Below are 21,466 nucleotides of genomic sequence, written 5' to 3'. Positions count from 1 at the left end.
GTCAAAGGTCACCACCACTGAAAAAATGGTTTTTAATCAATTTGTTGTATAGGTGATGAAAAAGCAAAATTAAGGACTAACTAGTTGCTAGCTTGACAACATTAGGATTTTGAAGGAAAGCCTTGGCCTTTAGTCAGCCTTTATGCTTCAGAAAGGTGTCACTAACATTATGTTTTATTCCAAATAAATACTATCCACTAATATTTGTACTGAGCAGCTTCCACTAAATGCATAATTAAGAATAATTTTGCGTACAAATTAACCAACACAAACAAAATACATATACATACCAAAAGATTGTATAGGATAATCCAAATGAACTAAAATAAGACAATCAATGAGAATTCTTCAAGTATACAATATATGCTCTCAAGTCTTTCTTAGGTGCACTAACATCTTACCCTTTTGTTTTATTTTTTTTTTCTATGTTGAATCGTTTTAAACTTTAGAAAAAAAAATGATAATTGTATTTATTAAAGCGAAATCCTTTTGAGTAATAAAAACTTGAAGGTAACATTCACTTTGAGAAACAACCTTTTAGATCTTTTAAAGGTCTAAATAAAGGTTTTTTTCTCTCATTTACATCCCAACAACACAAACATAAAAAAAAAGTCAACCTTATAATGTTATATCAATAATAACCACATAAGCAATTTATATGTGTTAATTTTGTATATATTGTCATGAACAAAATAATATTAAATGCATTCAGTAGTTTCACTTAACCCAAATGAGTCCAAAAACCATTTGTTCTAAAATCTTGAGGTCTTATCAAACTTTTTTCATTAAATATACATGTCCACTAGTGCAAAAATCACTTTTTATAACGTACAAAAATGACCTATTATAACGTACAAACTGGGGATATAGTTTTGGGCGATATAATAAGTCTGCACATTTTATAACGTAGCAAAAATTTACGTTATAATAAGTTCAACATATTATAACGTACTTTTCTGCTACGTTATAAAATGTGTAAACCTATTATATCGCCCAGAACTATGTCCTCAATTTATCCGTTATAATAGGTCATTTTTGTACGTTATAATATATGTTTTTCAGATTCAACCTATTATATCGTACATTGTTATCTACGTTATAAAAACTTGTTTTTTTTTTTTAAAAAAAATCATTATTATATTTCACATCCGATCAATTTATTGAATTATCATCTCTTCAATTTATAATGAATATAACCTAACTAAATAGATTTCGTTTCATTCATTAAATTTACAATTACTTTGACAAAGATGTAAAAGAGAAGTGATTCTCCCTAAAGCATTTCACTAAATAGAGGAAAAAATCTACAAAACATACTCTTGAGATACTTTGTTGCTTTTGGAAATGTCTTCAATAGCTAAAATGTTTCAAAAACAAATATATGGGTTAGACTGGCTGCATGATTAGATTGTACTAATCTCTCTAATCTTTCCTAACAACTAAACTAATTTAAATGAAAGGATTTCAATAGAAGGGCCTCGGCTATCTTCTTTTCTTCCACGAATGCAATTGAGACCTCTNCGTTGCATATAATAATCAAGTAATAACTGGGAATATTTACTAAGTTCTTTGATAAGCTCTTGATTATTTCTGCAAAAAGTATAAAGAAAATAAAGTTACTATTCGTAGAGCTAGAGTTTTCGTAACTATAGTAATAAATCGTAGGAAAAGACTTACAGGTAAAGAGTAAAANCGAAAAATATATGCCAAGTTGAGCTTCATATGAAGGATTNCTAATCTCAAGCATNCATGTTCCAGGATTATAGNCATAGTTGACAATTTATCATGTTTTCAATTAAAGTAGGACAAATGAATCAATAATATGGATCCTTCTTCATCAGTAAACATTCATTAGGGAACTATAGGAAAAAAAAAAGAAAAAGAGGACAGAGACGTGTACATGGTTGGTTCAAAGCATTGTTCCAAACAGGTTCATAACTAATAAGTGGTTATAATAAAAACTTAACAGGAACATTAAGCATTGATGGAAACAAAGCAGCCCAATATCAGATGATTCATGCACTTGCAATATTCAAAAGCAACCATAAAAAGCATAAATTAAATTTAAAGTATTAGGCCATAAGCATAAATTACAAAGCAACCAGATATCTCATATTTTGTAGACGTAGATAGAGAAAGATGCATTCATTTTCCAGTATTAGGAACCTCAGTAGCCATAACCTCAGTATTAGGAAGCTCAGTTATAGACATAAAACCCAATTTTGAGCTTTTAAGTCAAGCTGCGAGAAGAAAGAATTGCACACTGACCTGTATTCACTTCATCAACACCCAAGTGAAATAGTTCAAATGGGAATATTTTTCTCATATCTGCAAAATTTAGAAAAGGAGAATGAAAGAAAGTTATTTTTTTTAGATCAGATTATATACTAGGGAAAGATATGAGCATAACTTGGTATATTGTCCAAGGGTAGTTTTGACAAACTCCATAATACTGATATTTTTGCAAGATTCAAGGTAGTGTGGAAGAAGATATAAGCTAAACAAAGTGATGCATGTTTTATAGGGACTTACCGTTGATCTAAATNTGACAGATATAATTTATATTGTTTTTGTGAGGTTAAGTAAAAATCCTTTTCTTAAGAAAATAAATTTTGTGCAAAGTTCCTTTCTTTGCAATTCCACTAATCCCCAAAGANAGAAATAATAAAATAATATTAATATGAATAATGACAAACTGAAAACAATCATTGATATTTCAGATTCAGGGCAAACAAACATTTAATGAAATCACTGACTAAACACAGAAAAATGAACCAAAAGAATAACTCCATTACACTACATACAACAAGCCGTTGCATAATAGGCAAAATAAATACTTACAAGCTAGATCCATTCTCGTCATGGCCAACAATGAGGAGAGATACTCCAAATGGTCGAGACTGCCAAAGAGAAAAAGAAATGGCATGTTAGAATAAATACATGATGATCCACTGCAACAAGAACATACTGATTTAGTATTGTGTACAAAAGATAAGTGTTTGTCGGAACATGCTACTGAATCAAACAACAACAGGAATTGCACATTTAAGTATAAATGGCAAACATTCAATAGTTGAGTCATACAAGGATTTCTGCGCATAGAAAAATTGTTTAGGCATCTAACACTTGCTTATATCTCCAATCAACATCTATCAAATGCAATATATAAGGCATCTATACATCTAAGGTATATATAAACAAGAAGCAACTTTACTAAGAAACACTTATAAATTATTTTTCCTAAACAGAAGCATAAAAAATAGACATGAATATCAAANTTGAGAAGCTCNTTACCATGGATTCTTCGTCACCTTCATCAAAACGCAAGGCAAGGTCNCAAAGAGCTTGAGTGGTGGACTCAACAGTCATTGGTTCACCGTAGGAGAACTATGATTCTGTGAACAAGAAACCAAAATAAAATATATAAATCATTAGCTAATTAACTAACTAGTATATGCTACAAGGTTAATAATACCTGAGTTTCAACCCGCGCATGTTCAACAAGTGTTCAAGCATCAGCAATCAATCCACTCATAGCACAACCTATGTGGTCATCAATTTCCATAATTTTCTCAACACTACTAGGCTCCTGAAAGACAATTTCTTGCAAGCAATCAATGATAGTGCAAAGCAAAAGTAACAACTACAAGATAATTGTGTCTCTATCCCAAANAAAAACCATATAAACTAAGTNCAGCCACTATATAAGTAGAGACCAGAGCTTTATCATGTGCAGAACCTAAAAATATATCTTGTGAGTCGTCATCAACTTCCTCGCTGTCATTGTTTCTTCACTTCGTTGTCGACATCAGAACTTCCTCGCTGTTTCTACCCCATTCGCTCTTGCTTCCCTTCCTAACTCACTTAATCTCATAGATAATTAGGGTTTTTAGAGCGGGAAATCAAATTTCGCCAATAATCGGGGGCTTTTAAATAGGGCAAATTCTCGGCACCCCTAGAAGAACAAAAAACAGAGGATTAAATTTGATAGAAACCCTAGAAGAAGTAGGAAACCTATTCTGGACCGATTGATCGGTGTAAATCAAAGTTGAATCGGAGGAAAAGGTTTTTAACAGTGAAAACAAGGTTTTAATTGGTGGAATCGAAGGGAAATGGTGAAAAGGAGAAGAAACCCCAATGGAGGGTTTAGATCTATGAATGATTCGGTGGAGAATGAAGGATAGAGGAAATGGAGATGATTCCGTGAGTGAAGAAGGCTTACCGTGACGATGAACGGCGTGCGGTGAGGAGATCTCTCTCGAGAAGGAAGACGCCAAGAAACCGAAATGGAGAGAAATGAGAGTGAGGCTCTCTAACGTGTGAGAAATGAAAGTGCTCTCTCGAATGCGTGATCTGAAAGAGGAAGAGATATTATAACGTATTTCTAAAAATTCGTTATAATACATCAGCCACATTTTACACTTATTTATAATTTTGCCACCGCATTTCATATTATAACTGATTTAAAAAATTACGTTATAATATATCTCTATTATAACAGATAATTTTATACGTTATAATATAGGTCGTTATAATAAGTCATTTTTCTACTAGTGGTCATGTTCAAGCAACATCATTAACTGTTGTATTTCACTTTTATATTTACTTTTTCCATCTTTAATATGCATACCTTATACCATGTATACTTGTTAATGTAATTATGACATTATCTTTGTTGTTCTCCTTCAAAGTCAACAAAACTCTTATAGATTATAAAATAGTCATTTCAACAAGTATGAATTTCTCATTAGTTTTGACCTCCCAACATGTGGAAAACCTGTTAATGTATTTATAGTTAGTAATTATGATATGAATAAAGTAACTTCATAAATCATGCTCACTACTTCTTCATGTAAATTGAAAGGATACTTAAATTTTCATGTTCCAATTACATTGAGTTGTGAACATCTTGCAGTGTCTATATCTACCACCTCTTTTACAACCTAACAACACATATCTTCCTTCTTTGTTGATCATTAATTGTATCCAACATTAATAATGATAATGACAAATACAAGTATAGACGATATCCCACACATCTATTCAAACAAGTCTTTTCACATACCAAACATCTACATAGATACATTACAACATAAATATAAGTCATTTGTTACATTTTATAACAAAATACAATATTTACCTCGTATATCATGAAATCTTTAATGTAATTCTTATTAATTAAATCTTATGTTGTCGAACAAAATTTTATAATATCATCAAGTTCATCCACACTGGTCAATATGTTAACTTTGTCTCAGTTTATTCCAAAATTGATCAACTGCAATTTTGTCACACAAATTCATTACATTAAAAAAAACAATTACATTGTGTTTTGTGTGTAGGGCCGAGTCTTCATGTCCAATTGGTTAATCGGTAACTGGTCGTTCACAACTCTTAGTTTTATTTGTCAAACATCGATCGATGGGTACCTATCAAATGTTCTCTTATGTCAAAGTCAAATTAGTTCAAATTGTAAGGACAATAAATGTGTAATTAATGTGTAATATACGTCCTTAAGTCAAACCGCTATTTATAGACTTTGTAATGGACTTGTTATTAAGATTAACCTAATTACGATTCAAACATGGCTAATCATGATTTAACTTAAATGAAATGATTTTGGGGTTAATCTACTTTAGCTTGACCAATCGATTTCCAAAGTGTTTAAACTGTCCAATCTGATAGGGTTAACCTTCCGTCTAATAGTTGATTGGATGAGTATATTATACATAGGTCCCCCAAGTCCTAACATTAAATAATTTGCGAGAGGGGTTTATACTTTAGCCGCTTGATATTGTGCCACCTACCTTATTGGTTGTTCATTCCAAATTATGAGAGTTGGAGGGGGGAGGGAGATGTGATGCCATGATCTTCGCATTTGTTACAATTTGAAACATTGAAACTTTATGGACCATTAGATACCAACAAATCTTACGGTGGAGGATTAGAGACAGTTGAGATGAATGCTCGTATAAATAGGGGTGGGCCTGACTTGTCATTTTCACCTTTTCCTTAATTTGCTTCTCGCTCAACCGATCATTTTCTTACTTAAGATAATAATGTCTACAATTTATCTTTCTTCATTTGAGGAGTCTTTTGGTCGAGACAGTAGGGGTAATGCAGATGATGTGTCATCGTCATTAGTATAATTGTCAGCGTCTCCTCACGATGTCCAAGGATTAACCAAGCGGAGTCTAGACATGGATGACAAAGCGGAAACAAATGTAAATCTCCTGGTCAACTGCAAAAATTGAGGTTGATATTTCTAATAAAAGGGATGAGCTAAATCTCCTGGTCATCTCTGGCTATGATTGGGCGTCCTTCTAAGTTTATGAGTACATAACTCGCTCCCATTGGGCTTGGGACTTATGTGAATGGGTAGTACAGTCGTACCTGATTGATGGGTGACGACCTAACTAACCTACGAGTATATAAAGGTAATGAACAGGTTTATCATGGTAGGGAGGGTTTCCTTGTAGACTTCTTCCACAAGTACTCTTGCTTGTTTAATGACTTGCTCATTAGGGTTTCATTTGATGAGTTCCAAATAGGCGTGCTACGGGAGTTATATGTTGCGCTAACCCAATTGCATTCGAACTGTTGGGCATGCGTTCAGGCCTTAAGAGTGTTGTGTTTTGCTCTAGATCTAACTCCAACGCCTCTATTATTTCTTCACCATTTCTGCACCCACTCGAATGCCAAGAATCGGTAGCCTATTTTGGTTCATATAATCCTCCAAATCTTGTCCACTTGGCCCATTAATGTTGAGCGACAAGGCTTCCCATTTTCCAACTTGCTCCCATAAGTACAATTTTTCCTCCTGATCACTAACTGGAGAAGGAGAAAAATAAAGGAAAGAGGAAGTCTTGCCGAAAAGGAGAGAAGTCCTTATCGTCCCACAAAAATAGCCACCAAACGGAGGGCAGAACACTAAGGCCTTTGGTTAGGGGTATCTTCAACACCGAATTATAATTAGGTGCCAAAGTATCTTTCAACTTGTCCAAGGCTAAGAAGGACATGCTCAAGGGTATCACTAAACAAGAAGTCATTAATACCCTTGTAGAACTTAGCCTTTGGGTGACATTATTGAGCACCAAGGTATTATGGGTGTTAAAGCCGAGGCCAAGCGGTTGAAGAAAGAGTTATGTAGGGCGCAACTATACTTAGAGCAAACATTGAAGGCCAACACTAAATTGAATTCTAAGTTGAAGGTCGACATCACCACTGAATCCAACTACTAGCAAACTCAAGAGGACCTAGATGCTAAGTTGGCGAACTCTAAGGCGGTTGAGAAGCGCTTGACCAAGGCCAATCATCGGTTGTAACGTGAACTTGATGATCTATTACTTGATCGTAAAAAAGGACAGGAAGATAATGGAGGACCTAACCAAGCATAATTATACCATGGCAGTTGAGGAGAACCAACCAAAGCTTCTCCCTTTAACAAGAAGAAGAAGGATCTACACCAGATGAGATCACTCGAGGTGTAAAATGCCATTTGATTCATGAAAATTCTAATATGTTCATCGAGATCGGTATAGTCGTCATACTCATAAAAAATAGGCATCGTCAACTTGTCCAACAAAAGCGTCTCCATTATTCCTGGTGTGAATGGAAGCATCTCGATCGTATTCACAACAAAGGGGTGATCCTTACTAACCCCTAAGTTGCCCTCATGGACTGTTCGATAAGGCTTTTCACACTACTTGGTTTGCACGAGTTGAGTTGAGGTAGGGGGCACAAGATTCCTAACACTCTACTCTTGCTGCATAGTCGTGTTTTCCGCGTGAAGGGTCCTCAACTCTTCATAATATTTCCTTTGCATCTTCTCCATTTGTCTTTGTAGGTTTCTCATCACCTCTATCAGATTAGGCTGGTTGTTCGCTTCTTCCACAACTACATTTCTTGTTATGTTCCTTGTAGTCATCATGAAATTAATAAGTTGTTCTCTCAGTCCAACAGTAGGTGCCAAAATGTTTTGAGTGTAAGTCGCGTCTTCACATTCAAATGGTTGGTCTTTAATTGGTCGTTCACAACTCCAAGTCCCGTTCATCAAACACTAGTCGGTGGATATTTGTGAAATGTCCTCTTATACCAAAATCAGACTGATAGACCATAAATGTAACTTATCTCCTTATCTCAAACTAGTATTTATAAATTTTGTAATAAATTTTTGATTAAGATGGTTCTAATTATTATTTAAACATAACTAATTATGATTCAACCAATAAAATGTTTTTAAAGTTAATCTATTTTAGCTCAATTTCCAATACACAAGTATAATATACACATTCCACATCTACAAGTGTAAAAAAAACTTCCACATTACATAATTCAGGACCGGTTATTCTAGAAATCACAATTCCATTTATGGATCACGTGACTATAAAATGTTTAACAAATTACCTTATTTGAAATGGTTCAATTGACTTTTCAAATTATGCAAGGCAAAATTTATGAATGACCTTGGATAAGTACCTCGTGGATAAATTTATTAAAAGAAAACATTCAAGTTGTAAAATCCAAAATATTTCGTATGGGGTATTCTTCTAGGATTATACATTCTAAAACTTTTCCTTTTGTAAATATGGATTGTACCCATAGAAGATTATTTGCCTCCCAAAAGAGGAATTCATAATAGCATATAATTCAAAACTAATATTTGAAATTATTCAATCCATGACACTTTCAGATATATAAAAAAAATATATCATAACTAGTGATGAAAAATTCCATTGGTACTAAAAATATTTTGACACTTATAGTCTCAGTTTGAAGAGAAAACGACAAAGTAATCATTACGAAAATTCGAGCGGTGCAAATAGAAAACATAGTGAAGAAAGATAAATCTCATTTAATTAATATTTTTCTTTCAGCATCCCTACATTACTAACTACATCCTATAATAATTTAAAAAGACTAAAATACTCTCCCTAATTGTACTACACCGACATTGACATTGCTGTCAATGTTGCGCTATCGTTGTTGAAAAGGAAGAAGAGCAAGATGGGAAAAAACTCACTCCAAAACGCAGTTCAAATATTTCGGAAAGCTTCTTTTGAAAAACTCTTTCAGGAAAACTTGCTCCAGATGCTATCATATATGTTATGAAAAACTTGTTTTAGAAATTCTATTCTCGAAAGCTTATTCCAGAAGGGATTTACGTGTTTTGGAAAGCTTATTTAAAAAATTCTATTTTGAAAATCTTATTCTAGAAATTACGTTTTAGAAATTTTGTTCCAAAAGATTTCTAGAATAGGTCATTTTAAAATTTTGGGGGTACATATAGAAATTACGAAGAGAAAGGCTTTATAGGAAGCCCAAAAAGAAGCCCAATTAAGATGCCCGAAGAAAGAAAGGGCCACAAAAGCATAAACGTGAAACATCAAGAGATCCGAAATCACTGAAAATCAAGGAAACCGAGACTGAGCTGAAAACGAAAAAACAAGTTTAAAGAAGCAATGAATCCCAATTCATTTCTTTTCCTCTCTCTTTCCTTCTTCGAATCCACAATTTACATTTTAGCAACAAAATAAGAAAAACAAAATAAAAATAAAAATAAAAATAAAATAGAAAATCCCAGACCAGAACCTCCGAAAAATGTTCATCAAAATTAACACACCGGGGAGACAGGAACAGTACACACATGCAAAACTCAGCAAAACATTTCATGTTTAGCTAGTTTTAGTTTTAGCAAAATCAAAACAAAAAGGTACAAATCTTATGTAATCAAACAAAAGTAAAATTCAAAAGATAAGAAATAAGTAATATTGAGAAATCTTAACAAAAGATAAAGAAAGGCATATTTTCTTATCTTTGGCGTGTTTTTGTTCGTTAAAGTCCTGTTTGACAGGAACAACAAAACACACACTCACTCTAACACCGTTCGTTCATAAAAGAGATAACAAAAATAAAAATAAAAAAAAGAAATCAGATTATTATTCGAAGAAGAAAAAAAATTAAAAAGGGAATTATTATGAAAGGTGGAGGTGGTGATGGTGGAATTATAGTAGGAGTAGCAGTCAAGAGGAACTGTTGTTGTTGTTGTTGGTTTATTATTTTTGATTTTCGATTATTAATATTCTTATCTTACTATTGTTTTTTATCTTGTTTCTTTTATTCTTCTTTCTTGTTCTATCTTTTCAATCCTCACATTGTACACAGCTGTTATATTTTCTCCTTTATTTGTTCATGTTTTTGTTTTCGTCCCTTCTGCTCTTCCATTCATCGTCATTACGAAATTGGGATTTGATCGCAAGAGAGAGAAAGGCATAAAGAATTGGAGGAATAACAGAAGTTCCTTCTCCTGGGAACCCTAATTTTCGTTCCTGCTTCTTGTACTTTAGGGGTTCTGCAATTTCTGGGGTTTTGTGAAGCGGGGATTGGAAAGTCTTGATCTTTGATCGGTTTTCGTCGATGGAGGGAGAGGCTTGTTCCGAGGGAGAGAATAATCGGAAAAGGGGTGGCACAGATGATGATAGCAATGAGAATAACAACAACAACAGCAATCACGGAATTAGTAGCAAGATTGTGAATTCTAATGAGGGGCAGAGCAAGCCCAAGCGCCAGATGAAAACCCCTTTTCAACTTGAAACCCTCGAGAAGGCTTATGCTGGTTCGTTCCTTGCCCTCCTCTTGTTTCTTGAATTTTGCAATTTTCAATTTTCTTGTGTTTTTGTTTTGTTCTATATTTGCAGTAATTTTTTAATTGGGTAGTTTGGTGGTTTTTTTTTTTTTTGCTGAGGTCCTGGGAAATAATTTTGTGGTTTTTTTTTGGTTGATTAGTGGATAATTATCCGTCGGAGACGATGAGGGGAGAACTTTCTGAGAAATTGGGGTTGTCGGATCGGCAGCTTCAGATGTGGTTCTGCCATAGGAGGTTGAAGGACAAGAAGGACTTGTCGTCCAAGAAAGTGCCACGGAAGGTGGTGGCAGAGCCTTTGCCGGAATCACCTACAGATGACCCCATGCTGGGCCCCCCGGAGCTTGGTAATGAGTACGGATCCGGGTCCGGTTCAGGGTCCAGCCCTTATGCCCGAGTGGAGCCCCTGAACATTGTTCCCCGGGGTGTGCCTGGTTATTACGAGTCCCCACGGGCTATGATGGAGAGTAGAGCAATTGCTTGTGTTGAGGCGCAGTTAGGGGAGCCGTTGAGGGAAGATGGACCAATTCTAGGAGTAGAGTTTGATCCATTGCCACCAGATGCCTTTGGAGCACCTTTAGGTATACAAAAAATCGTAGAAACTTTTGATTTTATCTTAACTTGCTGAATTAACTGAATGCTGCTGTTTCTTTAATATTGTTACATTGTGTTAGTTAGGTCCTATTTTAACTTAGACTGCTTTATCTTCCTTGCATTTCTTCTCTACCTTGGCATCGTGAAAAGTTGTCTTATATTTCGTTTGGATTACTTATCATAGGGCTATGTTCTCCGACTCTACGGCTTCTACTTTTATAATTTAAACAAATAACTAGAAAAATAGGTAAATGTTTGTTATAGGTGTATGACCTTTGTTTGGCTACTGACATTTCTTGTATATTTCTCTTTTGGAGCAGCAGCTACCGAACAGCAGAAGCTACCTAGTTTCACCTATGACAGTAAAATATATGAAAGACATGATAGTAGAGCCAATAAGGTTGGTTTTCTTTCTGCTACAACAGTGCAATATTGGTTAATAAAATGAAACTTTTCCTGTACTGCTTGGTCACAAATTGGAAACTGGAAAGACAATGGTGGTGAGGTTGGAGGTTGCCTAAGCTTTTATTGCTTGAGTTGTTAATATCATGTCTAGATTTTATTCTTTACTTCTTTTCTATCAGCAGTTTTTAGTGTTTGCTTGGTTAAGTACATCTTTATGATGTTTAATTTAGTGCCTTTTGGCTTGCCTTGGCACATAGACTATCATTTTAAATGCCCTTTTTGTGCAAATGATCTGTCTGTTTTTCTTGACTGTATGAGGAACTGAAGAACATGCTGTTATATTTGTTTAAATTATTTGTCTTCATGTTGATGCTTATTTTTACTTTAAGTTATTATTTGAGCTTTGATTGTGTTGAACTCCATTCTAGGCTATGGCAAGGACATTTCGTGACTATCGATCTCTACCAACCCAGCCTGGCACTAGGTCTGATACTTCTGGACCGTTCAGCAAATCTCATTTACATGATGCAATGGAAGGTCCTGCCAGAAATCTTCATTTGGCCCTTGGAAATGAAACTGTACCTAGAATTCGTCCTAGTCAAGGTCAATTTCGTGCTCGTCTTTTGTCTCAACAAGATAAGCAATTGATTCCGTATCAGTCTCCTACGCGGGATGATAATGCCGCCCCAATTAGGGAATTGGACCCAGCCATACTTAATGTTGGAACGAGCTCTCACTTTGCTGATCACCAAGTTGTTGTGCCAGAAAATCTCCATGCTCAACCTAGTGGTCAAGTTTTGCATAACAACAATGCAATACGGATTGAGAAGAAACGAAAGGTATCTGTGAGCTATTTGTTAATATTGTAATTTTGCTAAGTGATCCCTTTTAATTTTTGGTATATTCTTTGTAAAGTGGGGTTTTATAATTTTAATTCTATTGATGTAGAGTGATGATGTTCGTGATGTAGAAGCGCATGAGATGAAAATCCGGAAAGAGATTGAGAAGCAAGATAACCTTAGACGAAAGGTTTCATTGAAATGAACTCACTTCTTCCTGCTATCATAATTGTTATAAGGGTTGAATTGCATTCACGTTCTTTGAATTAATCTCTTTTTCCTGCCCTCATTTTTAGAATGAAGAGAGGATGAGAAAAGAAATAGAGAAACAAGATCGTGAAAGAAAGAAGGAAGAAGAGAGGTTAATGCGTGAGAGACAACGAGAAGAAGAAAAAGCAAGACGTGAGCAAAAACGTGAAATTGAGCGAAGGGAAAAGTTTTTGCTGAAAGAAAATTTAAGAGTGAGTGTCCAAGCCTTGTGATGATATCTTTTATGTTTAGGCATCTGAGAATACTTGATTTATTTTCACATATTTTGCCATAAAAGGCAGAAAAAATGAAGATAAGAGAAGAGCTTCGCAAAGAGAAAGAAGCAGAGAGAAGGAAAGCTGCCCTTGAGAAGGCTACTGCTCGTAGAATAGCTAAGGAATCTATGGAACTTATTGAGGATGAACAGCTGGAAATGATGGAGTTGGCTGCTTCAAGCAAGGGGCTTTCCTCTATTATTCATCTTGATTTTGATACTCTGCAACATATTGAGTCATTTAGGGGTGAGAAGTTTATTTTTATTTTGCCATCTGTAATTTTATATATTCGGTCTTTTTGGGGGCTAAGTATTGATTCAAAGACTAAAGGGGATGCATTTCTACGTTTAGTACTGAAAAATCATTCTTATATTATAGATTCATTGTGTGTTTTCCCACCAAAGAGTGTCAAGCTAAGAAAACCATTTGCAATCAAACCCTGGATCAACTCAGAGAAGAATGTTGGCAATCTTCTCATGGTATGTTCTTATAATCTGTTTTGCCTCTTTTTCACATGCATAGTATACAAAATCCTTAATTTACCATTATTCTGCTCTGGTCCTGACTGATCTATAATTACAGTTCTTTTATTAATTCAAATAATAGATTAATGTTGTTATATCTGCTTGTATAAGATAGTTAAGGACTTCAGGTTTGTGTTAATGTTGCATGTATGTTAGACTAAGATCAGGTAAACCTGTATATTTCCTTTGGTCTTTACCTAGTTTGCTCTATTATCTAGTTTTGACGTTTGCATTAAGAAATTGTGCTTCGGCAATTTATCTTTCTGCAATCTATAGTTCTGGTAGTTATTCTCTTGTAATCTTTTTAGTGTATGGTGCTGTTTGCTGAGTCAGAGCTATGAGGATGTACCAATTTCCTCTTACTTAATACTTCTAAATTGATGGTTTGAAAGCTGTGCTGTTCTATTTCAGGTTTGGAGATTTTTGATTACTTTTGCTGATGTTCTGGAGTTATGGTCTTTTACTCTAGATGAGTTTGTTCAAGCATTTCATGACTATGTGAGTCAGTCTGGACTTTGCTAGTGATTTCATGCTATTAGTTTAACTAGTTTTGTTCACCCTTTTCTCATTCTGGGTTTTCAAATGATTTTTTCTCAGGATTCAAGATTATTGGGTGAGATACATGTTGCCCTGCTTAAGGTGGTAATAAAAGACATTGAAGATGTTGCAAGGACACCTTCTACAGGATTAGGATCGAATCAAAATGGTGCTGCTAATGCTGGAGGTGGTCATCCAGAGATTGTGGAAGGCGTAAGTTCTAGGATTTATAGAAATTTTTCTCAATTTTGTTATGATAAGTGGTTTTATTTAGCAGACTCCATTCATATAATATTGCCTTTGTCATGTCAGGCATATGCATGGGGCTTTGACATTCGGAATTGGCATAAGCACTTGAATCTATTGACATGGCCAGAAATTTTCCGACAGCTAGCTTTATCTGCCGGATATGGACCACAGTTAAAGAAAAGAAGTGCTACCTGTTCATATGCAAATAATAAAGACGAGGTTCAGTTTTCTCAGTTTTACTTTATCATTTTTATATGCAGCTTTTGAAGATTCTTTCATTATGTGAATACCTCCACATTGATTAAAGGCAGTATATACAATTAAGATAAATTTAGTTGGCTGATTTCTTGTTTAGCCATTTTTGTTTATCCTGAACCGCTGGGAATGGGAAACTTTTGTTATCATTAAATTTTTTGCTGAAAATTTTGGTTGGCATGCGTTTTAGTAAGCAAATAAAGGCTTTCCTTTTGGGGATTTAATGTTATTTATCCAATAAATGATTGAAATCTATATCTAAAATCCAGGGAAAAAGTTGTGAAGATATCATTTCTAAACTTCGAAATGGTTCAGCGGCTGAAAATGCAGTTGCAAAAATGCATGAGAGAGGTCTGTTAGCCCCTCGAAGATCTAGACATCGATTAACTCCTGGTACAGTTAAATTTGCAGCATTTCATGTTCTATCCCTTGAGGGTGATAAGGGATTGACAGTACTAGAGCTTGCAGAAAAAATTCAGGTCTGTGCATACTTGCATATCCATATTAAGGGATCTTTTGTATTGTCTGGTTTGTTCTTGACTTCTTATGTCACTTTACCTGTCAGAAATCTGGTCTTCGAGATCTGACAACCAGCAAGACACCTGAGGCATCAATTTCTGTTGCTTTAACAAGAGATACCAAGCTTTTTGAAAGAATAGCTCCGTCAACATATTGTGTTCGTCAAGCATTTAGAAAGAATCCTGCTGATGCCGAGTCCATTCTTTCAGAAGCAAGAAAGAAAATTCAGATATTTGAAAATGGGTTTCTAGCTGAGGAAGATACTGATGATGTTGAAAGAGAAGAGTCAGAGAGTGACGAAATTGATGAGGACCCTGAAGTTGATGATTTGGTAAATTTGTCAAGTGCAAACAAAACATCTGAACCGTGTGATGATTTCTCATCAAATGGAAAAGAAAATTTGGGCCATGATGTTGGACTTCAGGGTGAGTTTGATAAGGATCTGCCTCATTTTCCTGAGAGTTCTTCCAAGAAGGTTGATACTCCAATTGCTGTAACCGGGAAACCTGGTGCTTGTGAAGTTTTGAACGTTGGAAATCTTGGTGAAGATAATATGGAAATTGATGAAAGCAAGCCTGGAGAGTCATGGGTTCAAGGGCTTGCAGAAGGAGAATATTCTGACCTCAGTGTAGAGGAGCGTCTAAGTGCCCTTGTTGTGTTGGTTGGTGTGGCAAATGAAGGAAATTCAATCCGTATTGTTCTTGAGGTAAGTTTTATTCCATATAACGTATTTTGTCCGAACCTTTTTTTTTGTGTTTTTATCAAATTGACCTTAGTAGTTGTTCAGGATCGTTTGGAAGCAGCAAATGCTCTGAAGAAACAAATGTGGGCAGAAGCACAACTGGATAAATTTCGATTAAAAGATGATATTTTCAGTAAATCTGATTTTCCATCTCTTAATGGGAATAAAGTTGAAATACAATATTCTTGTCCCACCGTGGAGGGAAACCAAAGCCCTTCATTGCTTGGTATTAATATTGGCAACAATAGTAATGTTGTGCCCTCTCCCAGCACTGCAGAAAATCAAAAAGCCACTCCAGGTGTACAGAGCCTGTCTGTCGAAAAACACTCTTCAGTTCAAGATCTTTGCACTGGCCCAGATAACCCTCAGATTCAGACATTTGCACAGTATTCAAAAAGGTCACGGTCTCAGCTGAAATCTTATATTTTCCACATAGCAGAGGAGATGTGTGCTTACAGATCCTTACCCCTTGGGCAAGATCGAAGACGTAACCGTTATTGGCAATTTGTTGCATCTGCTTCTTCCAATGATCCTGGCTCTGGCAGGATCTTTGTCGAATTTCTTGATGGCAATTGGAGGCTTATTGATACTGAAGAGGTAAAATGCTTGTGGTCTAGTTACATTTTCCTTTCTTCTCTTTATATGGCAATCCCTCTTTCTGATCAACTCATTGCTGACTCCAATAGACATCATACCCATAAAATAGTCTGATCATTGAACCAGTGAAAGCATTGGTTTATGGTTAATGATTAAGCCATGGTTGAACTTGTGTCAGTGTCAGTTTGTATACAAACTGAAGGTATATTGTATATATCAACGTAAAGTAAATATTACCAAAAGGTATTCTACTGGATTAGGTGGTAAAAATGGTTTGCTCATAAACCATGGGAAGTTACATCCAGAAGTTTGAGTCTAGCATGACCGAATTCGAGCATTTTTCTAACATTAATCAAACAAAGAACCATTTATAAGCAAACCGACCAGTTTGTGTGGGGTCATTGGCTTATTTGTGGAGCTGGCTTTTTATTTGTGGATTTGTTGTGGCCTGGCTGAACTACCCAATGGTCTGGTCTATGATTGAACCAGTCAGACCAGTTGGTCCGTTCAGTTCCTAAAAGACTGCATTAAATTCATTTCCTCATGTTTCAGTTTTGTGTTATCCATCAATGTCTGTCCTTCTGGCAAATGCCATTAAGAAGGATAACCTTTTGAAAGTAATTTATAATATCTTTTATTATTATCACAATATGTTAGAATTTTGAGTATCTTAAATGATCTCTTAGGAGTGGTCTTCAGATTTCATCAATTTTCCCTATTTGTTTCCTTATTTAAGATCACAAGTCTATCTCCCTTCAATTTGGTTACCACCAAACACTTTCCTTTTCCTCGTACACTACTTCCATTAAAAAAGAGCCACCTATTATATTATCCATGCACCGAGCCCAATAGTGCTTGACATGATGGGATGTATTGGAAAAAGACTAAAGTCTCACATGGACTAAAAATAGAACTTGAAAAGAGTATATAAGTGAGACACAGCCCTTACCTCACATTGTTATGTTAAATTAGGCTCAAAAACCTTTATCTAAGATCAGCCAATCCTTTTCTCAATTCTAATTTCTTGCAGAACTTCATGCTCCAAATTTTTAATCCTAGGTGTGAAGGTTGTGTGCATTATATACCCCTTATAAATGACTTTAGCAATCCTCTTGCTAAAATAAATCAACACAGTTCCGGCCTTTTATTCTCAGTATTTATTTGGTTTGCTTCTTTCAAAAGTATCATTCTTTTATGTTTTTAAGTTACGACTAGCCAAAGATAGAAATGCTGTCAAGTAATATGTAGCATCGTTGTTTTAGTGATTTTGAATTTAGATTTGTTATTCATCTTAATTTTTATAATTTATTAAACTAATCCTACAGGCCTTTGATGTGCTTCTGAATTCCCTTGATTCGCGTGGGGTCAGGGAATCTCATTTGCGACTAATGTTGCAAAAGGTTGAGGGTTCCTTTAAGGAAAATGTTCGTAATAATACACAATGTTCTAAAGCTGGAAGCAGAGGCGAAACGCATGTTAAAAATGAAGCTGACGAAGCAGATTCCAGTCCTGATCGACATACCGGATCTGACAGTCCCAGTAGTACCCTTTGTGGCCTGAACTCTGACAGTTTGGAAACTTCCTCATCCTTCAAAATTGAGCTTGGGAAAAGTGAGAGCGACAAGAAATCTGCCTTGAGAAGGTATCAAGATTTTCAAAAGTGGACATGGAAAGAATGCTATAATTCATCAATATTATGTGCCATGAAATACGGGAAGAAAAGATGCAAACCTCAGGTTGTCGTCTGTGAGATCTGTCTCAATCCTTATTTCTATGAAGACTCCCATTGCAGTTGTTGCCACCGAACTTTTCCCTCAAATAATGGATTTAATTTTTCTAAACACGCATTTCAATGTGGAGACAAATTATCAAAAGAGATTTGTGTTTTGGATTCGTCTCTTCCCTTACGGACAAGATTGCTTAAGGCCCTGCTAGCTTATATTGAGGTGAGTTGATGGTATTGGTGATTTACATTCTGATATTAGAATGGTACTTTTTGAAGGATATATTATAATTATATTCACATTCTGATTTACAGGTTTCTATTCCACCCGAAGCATTTCAAGCAACTTGGATCGAAGATATTAGGAGGCATTGGAGTGTGAAGTTGAACAAATCATCTTCTGTAGAGGAACTGCTACAGGTTTGACGTTTTGATTAAAATTGTCATCCATATCTTATCAAACATTTAGAATTAAGAACCAATATGTACTCAGTCATTTCTAAATGTAACAATGCATTTGTCAGATATTGGCCCTACTCGAGAGAGCATTGAAGCGTGACTTTCTATCATCAACCTTCTCTACAACAGGGGAACAGTTGGGGTTGAACACTGTGTCAGAGAGTGCTGCACAAACCTCTGCTGATCCTGAATCAGTTGCTGTCCTTCCATGGGTTCCACTGACCACTTCAGCCGTGTCTCTCAGACTTTTTGAGTTTGATGAATCAATTGTCTACGTACTGCATGAAAAACCTGAGCCTCGTGAGGAGAAAGAAGATAGGCAGTACATAGTGAGTCTATCTTATTTTCCCTGTTATCTTTGCACTTAAACTTTTAATTTCGTAGGCATTACCATGAAATGTTTGCTATGGGTTTCCCATTTTATTTAATCTGAAAAAAAATGAAGATGAACTATTTTGTCCAGGACATTCACCAAACAGATTGGTTTCCATGTTTGCATGTTATACAAGTCCCTTTTGGTTATATTTTGTGGACAAGTGTGGCTGTTTTGCTGGAATTCTTGTTTTAATCTGATGTTTAACAACCATCTAACTTTTCTCTCTTGCAGAAGCTTCCTTCAAGACACAATGCTTCCAAATCTATTAAAGTGTCTGAAACAGCAGACATGGGACGTAATGAATTCATGAAAGTTAAATCTAATACTGTGAAGATTGTGCAAAGCAACAATAAACGAGGACGAGGTAGTGCTCTCAAAGGACGGAGTAAAAATATATCTAAAACCAAACAAAATAATGGCCGTCGGCACAGTGCAAAGGTTGCTGGAAATCTAAATCAAAGGGTAAAACAACAGGGAGGGGGATCACAAGGACAAGCTGGTGCACGTGGTCGTCGAACAGTCCGGAAAAGAAGAATGGGGAAAAAGGTTGTTGAAGATCTGTTGCTAGGCCATAGGGGTGCCTCTCGTAGCAACAACATTGCTAGAGAATCATTAAGAAGCTTGGATGAGGATTGGGATGATCAAAAAGGAAGTCCCATGACTCCCATCCATATGGGAACTGCTAACATTAGTAACAGCACTGAAGAGGCTGAATCTGATGACAATGTCCAAGCAATGGAGTCTGATGACAATGTCCAAGCAGTTGAGTCTGATGACAATGGCCAAGCAGTGGAATCTGATGACAATGGTCAAGCAATGGAATCTGATGACAACGGGCAAGCAGTAGAATCTGATGACAATGGCCAAGCTGTGGAATATGATCAAGGAAACTGGGAAATAGGTTTTAATGGTAATCCCAGCCGATGGCAGGGGGATCTGGTTGGAACAAGTGATGAAGATATTGAAGCTTCTGAAGATGACAATCACAATGATAATGGCATTGAAGAGAATGAAGAGGAGGATTCAGAGGGAGATATTATGAGCGAGGGTTCAGATGGTACTGCAAACAGAATTGTAAATGAAGAAGAAAGCTCAGATTCAGATGTCTCTGAAGATTCTTCTGATTAGAACATTGTTTTCAAAGGCTGCGTTACATTTTTTTTTTATATTGCAGCTTTACGAGGTAATCGAGTTCCAAGTCTTGGCTTGGCTTCTCGAGAGTTTTATGGTTGAGTAGGCTATAATAGTGTACAATAGATATAAACCCGCCCATTGCGTGGATTCTTAAAAGATTTTTATAGAATGATTATAATATTATTATACAATCAATAATAGTGCTACAAAAACAAATCAGAACATTGTCTCTTGCTCCCAACCAGTAGACAACAAAATTTTAATTCTATATTTGGATTTCATGTTGGTGGGAAAATGAACAAAAAAGAGAAAAATTCTTTGCAACATAACGTGTAAGGGCTCAAGCTGAAGATTATGAACACTCATGCTTCAAGTTATCTTTCCTTTAATGATCCAAACTACAAAGAAACAAATTTCATACAAACGAATTTCTCTTCAGTTCCTCCTGTTTCTTTTTTATTTTGGCAGCATGTTTAGATTTTAATTAAGTATTTAAGTTTGGAAATTTTAGATATATTAGATTATTATATATCCTATATAAATATTTTATCTTTTATTTTTAATTATTTTATTATTATTTTTTATTTGTATTTTAGATTATTTTATTATAAATATATTATTCCAAGTGTATTTTTTTCATAAGGAAAATTAATCCACATAGTATTTATTATATTTAATGTTACTAAAGTTATAAATTAGTCAATTTTAGGAAATTTTTTGTTTGGTGAACATAGTGTTTTATCGGTTTTTGTACTGGATCATTTATTATCGGATCATTAATTAGTATCTAGTTTCATGTACGATATTATTTTGTTTCGTGATGGATGTATGTTGATAGTTTTATATTAACTAGATATAAGATTAATATAAAGTATATAAGAGAGTGCAAATTTCGTTTTACAAACTGATTTTATAGGTTGAATTAGGCTTAAAGTTCATTTTTTTAACATTGTATTTAAAGCCTGAGATTCTCTTGAATTTTTTGTTGTTGTTTCTACCACTGAAACCATTGTCGTTGTTGGAGTTGTTACCCTTGCCTGCAGTTGTTGGGGTTCCAGTTTCGACTGATGACCATACGGTTTTGGTTGTCTCAGTCAGGTGACCACCATGTCGTCAACTACGTCTTCATCATGTTCCCACACACCTTTATGCGTCTCTCAAAGTTTCAAATCTACGTCTTTTTTTTTTCTATCGTACGTGGCAATGTGTCTCGAATCTTCTAAGACACATTATTAGTGATTCAGAGAGTCGAGATCGCCTCTTTTTTCTCTTTCAAATCTATGATTGATGTCTTGATAGGAGAACCTTAGATTTTTAGTGTTTCTCTCTCTTTCTCTCCTATTCATC

At 35.2% G+C, this 21,466-nt stretch overlaps 1 protein-coding gene and 1 pseudogene across 3 annotated transcripts; one reads left to right on the top strand and one right to left on the bottom strand.

Annotated features, from left to right (window-relative positions):
* Positions 1-2,755: 2,755 nt before the first annotated feature.
* Positions 2,756-7,597, bottom strand: LOC106766405 (annotated as a pseudogene).
* Positions 7,598-9,405: 1,808 nt separating this feature from the next.
* Positions 9,406-20,314, top strand: LOC106768271 (homeobox-DDT domain protein RLT1). 3 transcript variants are annotated; one of them, XM_014653322.2, is made up of 18 exons: positions 9,406-10,615; positions 10,786-11,223; positions 11,560-11,636; positions 12,070-12,480; positions 12,590-12,670; positions 12,777-12,941; positions 13,028-13,250; positions 13,383-13,483; positions 13,940-14,026; positions 14,126-14,278; positions 14,378-14,533; positions 14,839-15,048; positions 15,135-15,794; positions 15,876-16,427; positions 17,753-18,373; positions 18,466-18,570; positions 18,675-18,938; positions 19,217-20,314. In XM_014653322.2, the coding sequence occupies exons 1-18, from the start codon at positions 10,417-10,419 to the stop codon at positions 20,111-20,113; spliced, it is 5,400 nt and encodes a 1,799-aa protein (XP_014508808.1). In that variant the 5' UTR covers positions 9,406-10,416; the 3' UTR covers positions 20,114-20,314. The 3 variants fall into 3 exon arrangements, with proteins under 3 accessions (XP_014508808.1, XP_014508807.1, XP_022639318.1); XM_014653321.2 differs by having other exon boundaries at positions 11,557-11,636; XM_022783597.1 differs by having other exon boundaries at positions 11,554-11,636.
* The last annotated feature ends 1,152 nt before the right edge of the window (positions 20,315-21,466 follow it).

Source organism: Vigna radiata, chromosome 7 (assembly GCF_000741045.1).
Source record: "Vigna radiata var. radiata cultivar VC1973A chromosome 7, Vradiata_ver6, whole genome shotgun sequence".
Classification (NCBI taxonomy): domain Eukaryota; kingdom Viridiplantae; phylum Streptophyta; class Magnoliopsida; order Fabales; family Fabaceae; genus Vigna; species Vigna radiata.
This window is presented reverse-complemented; position numbering and strand designations above follow the sequence as displayed.

What these genes read in the sequence shown, in the direction of transcription:
- LOC106768271 (XM_022783597.1), top strand. Translation starts at nt 10,417, where the DNA reads ATGGAGGGAGAGGCTTGTTCCGAGGGAGAGAATAATCGGAAAAGGGGT. An exon ending in ATCCAGAGATTGTGGAAGGC is followed by an intron (nt 14,279 to 14,377) that starts GTAAGTTCTAGG and finishes TTGTCATGTCAG; the next exon opens with GCATATGCATGGGGCTTTGA. An exon ending in AGCTTGCAGAAAAAATTCAG is followed by an intron (nt 15,049 to 15,134) that starts GTCTGTGCATAC and finishes TTTACCTGTCAG; the next exon opens with AAATCTGGTCTTCGAGATCT.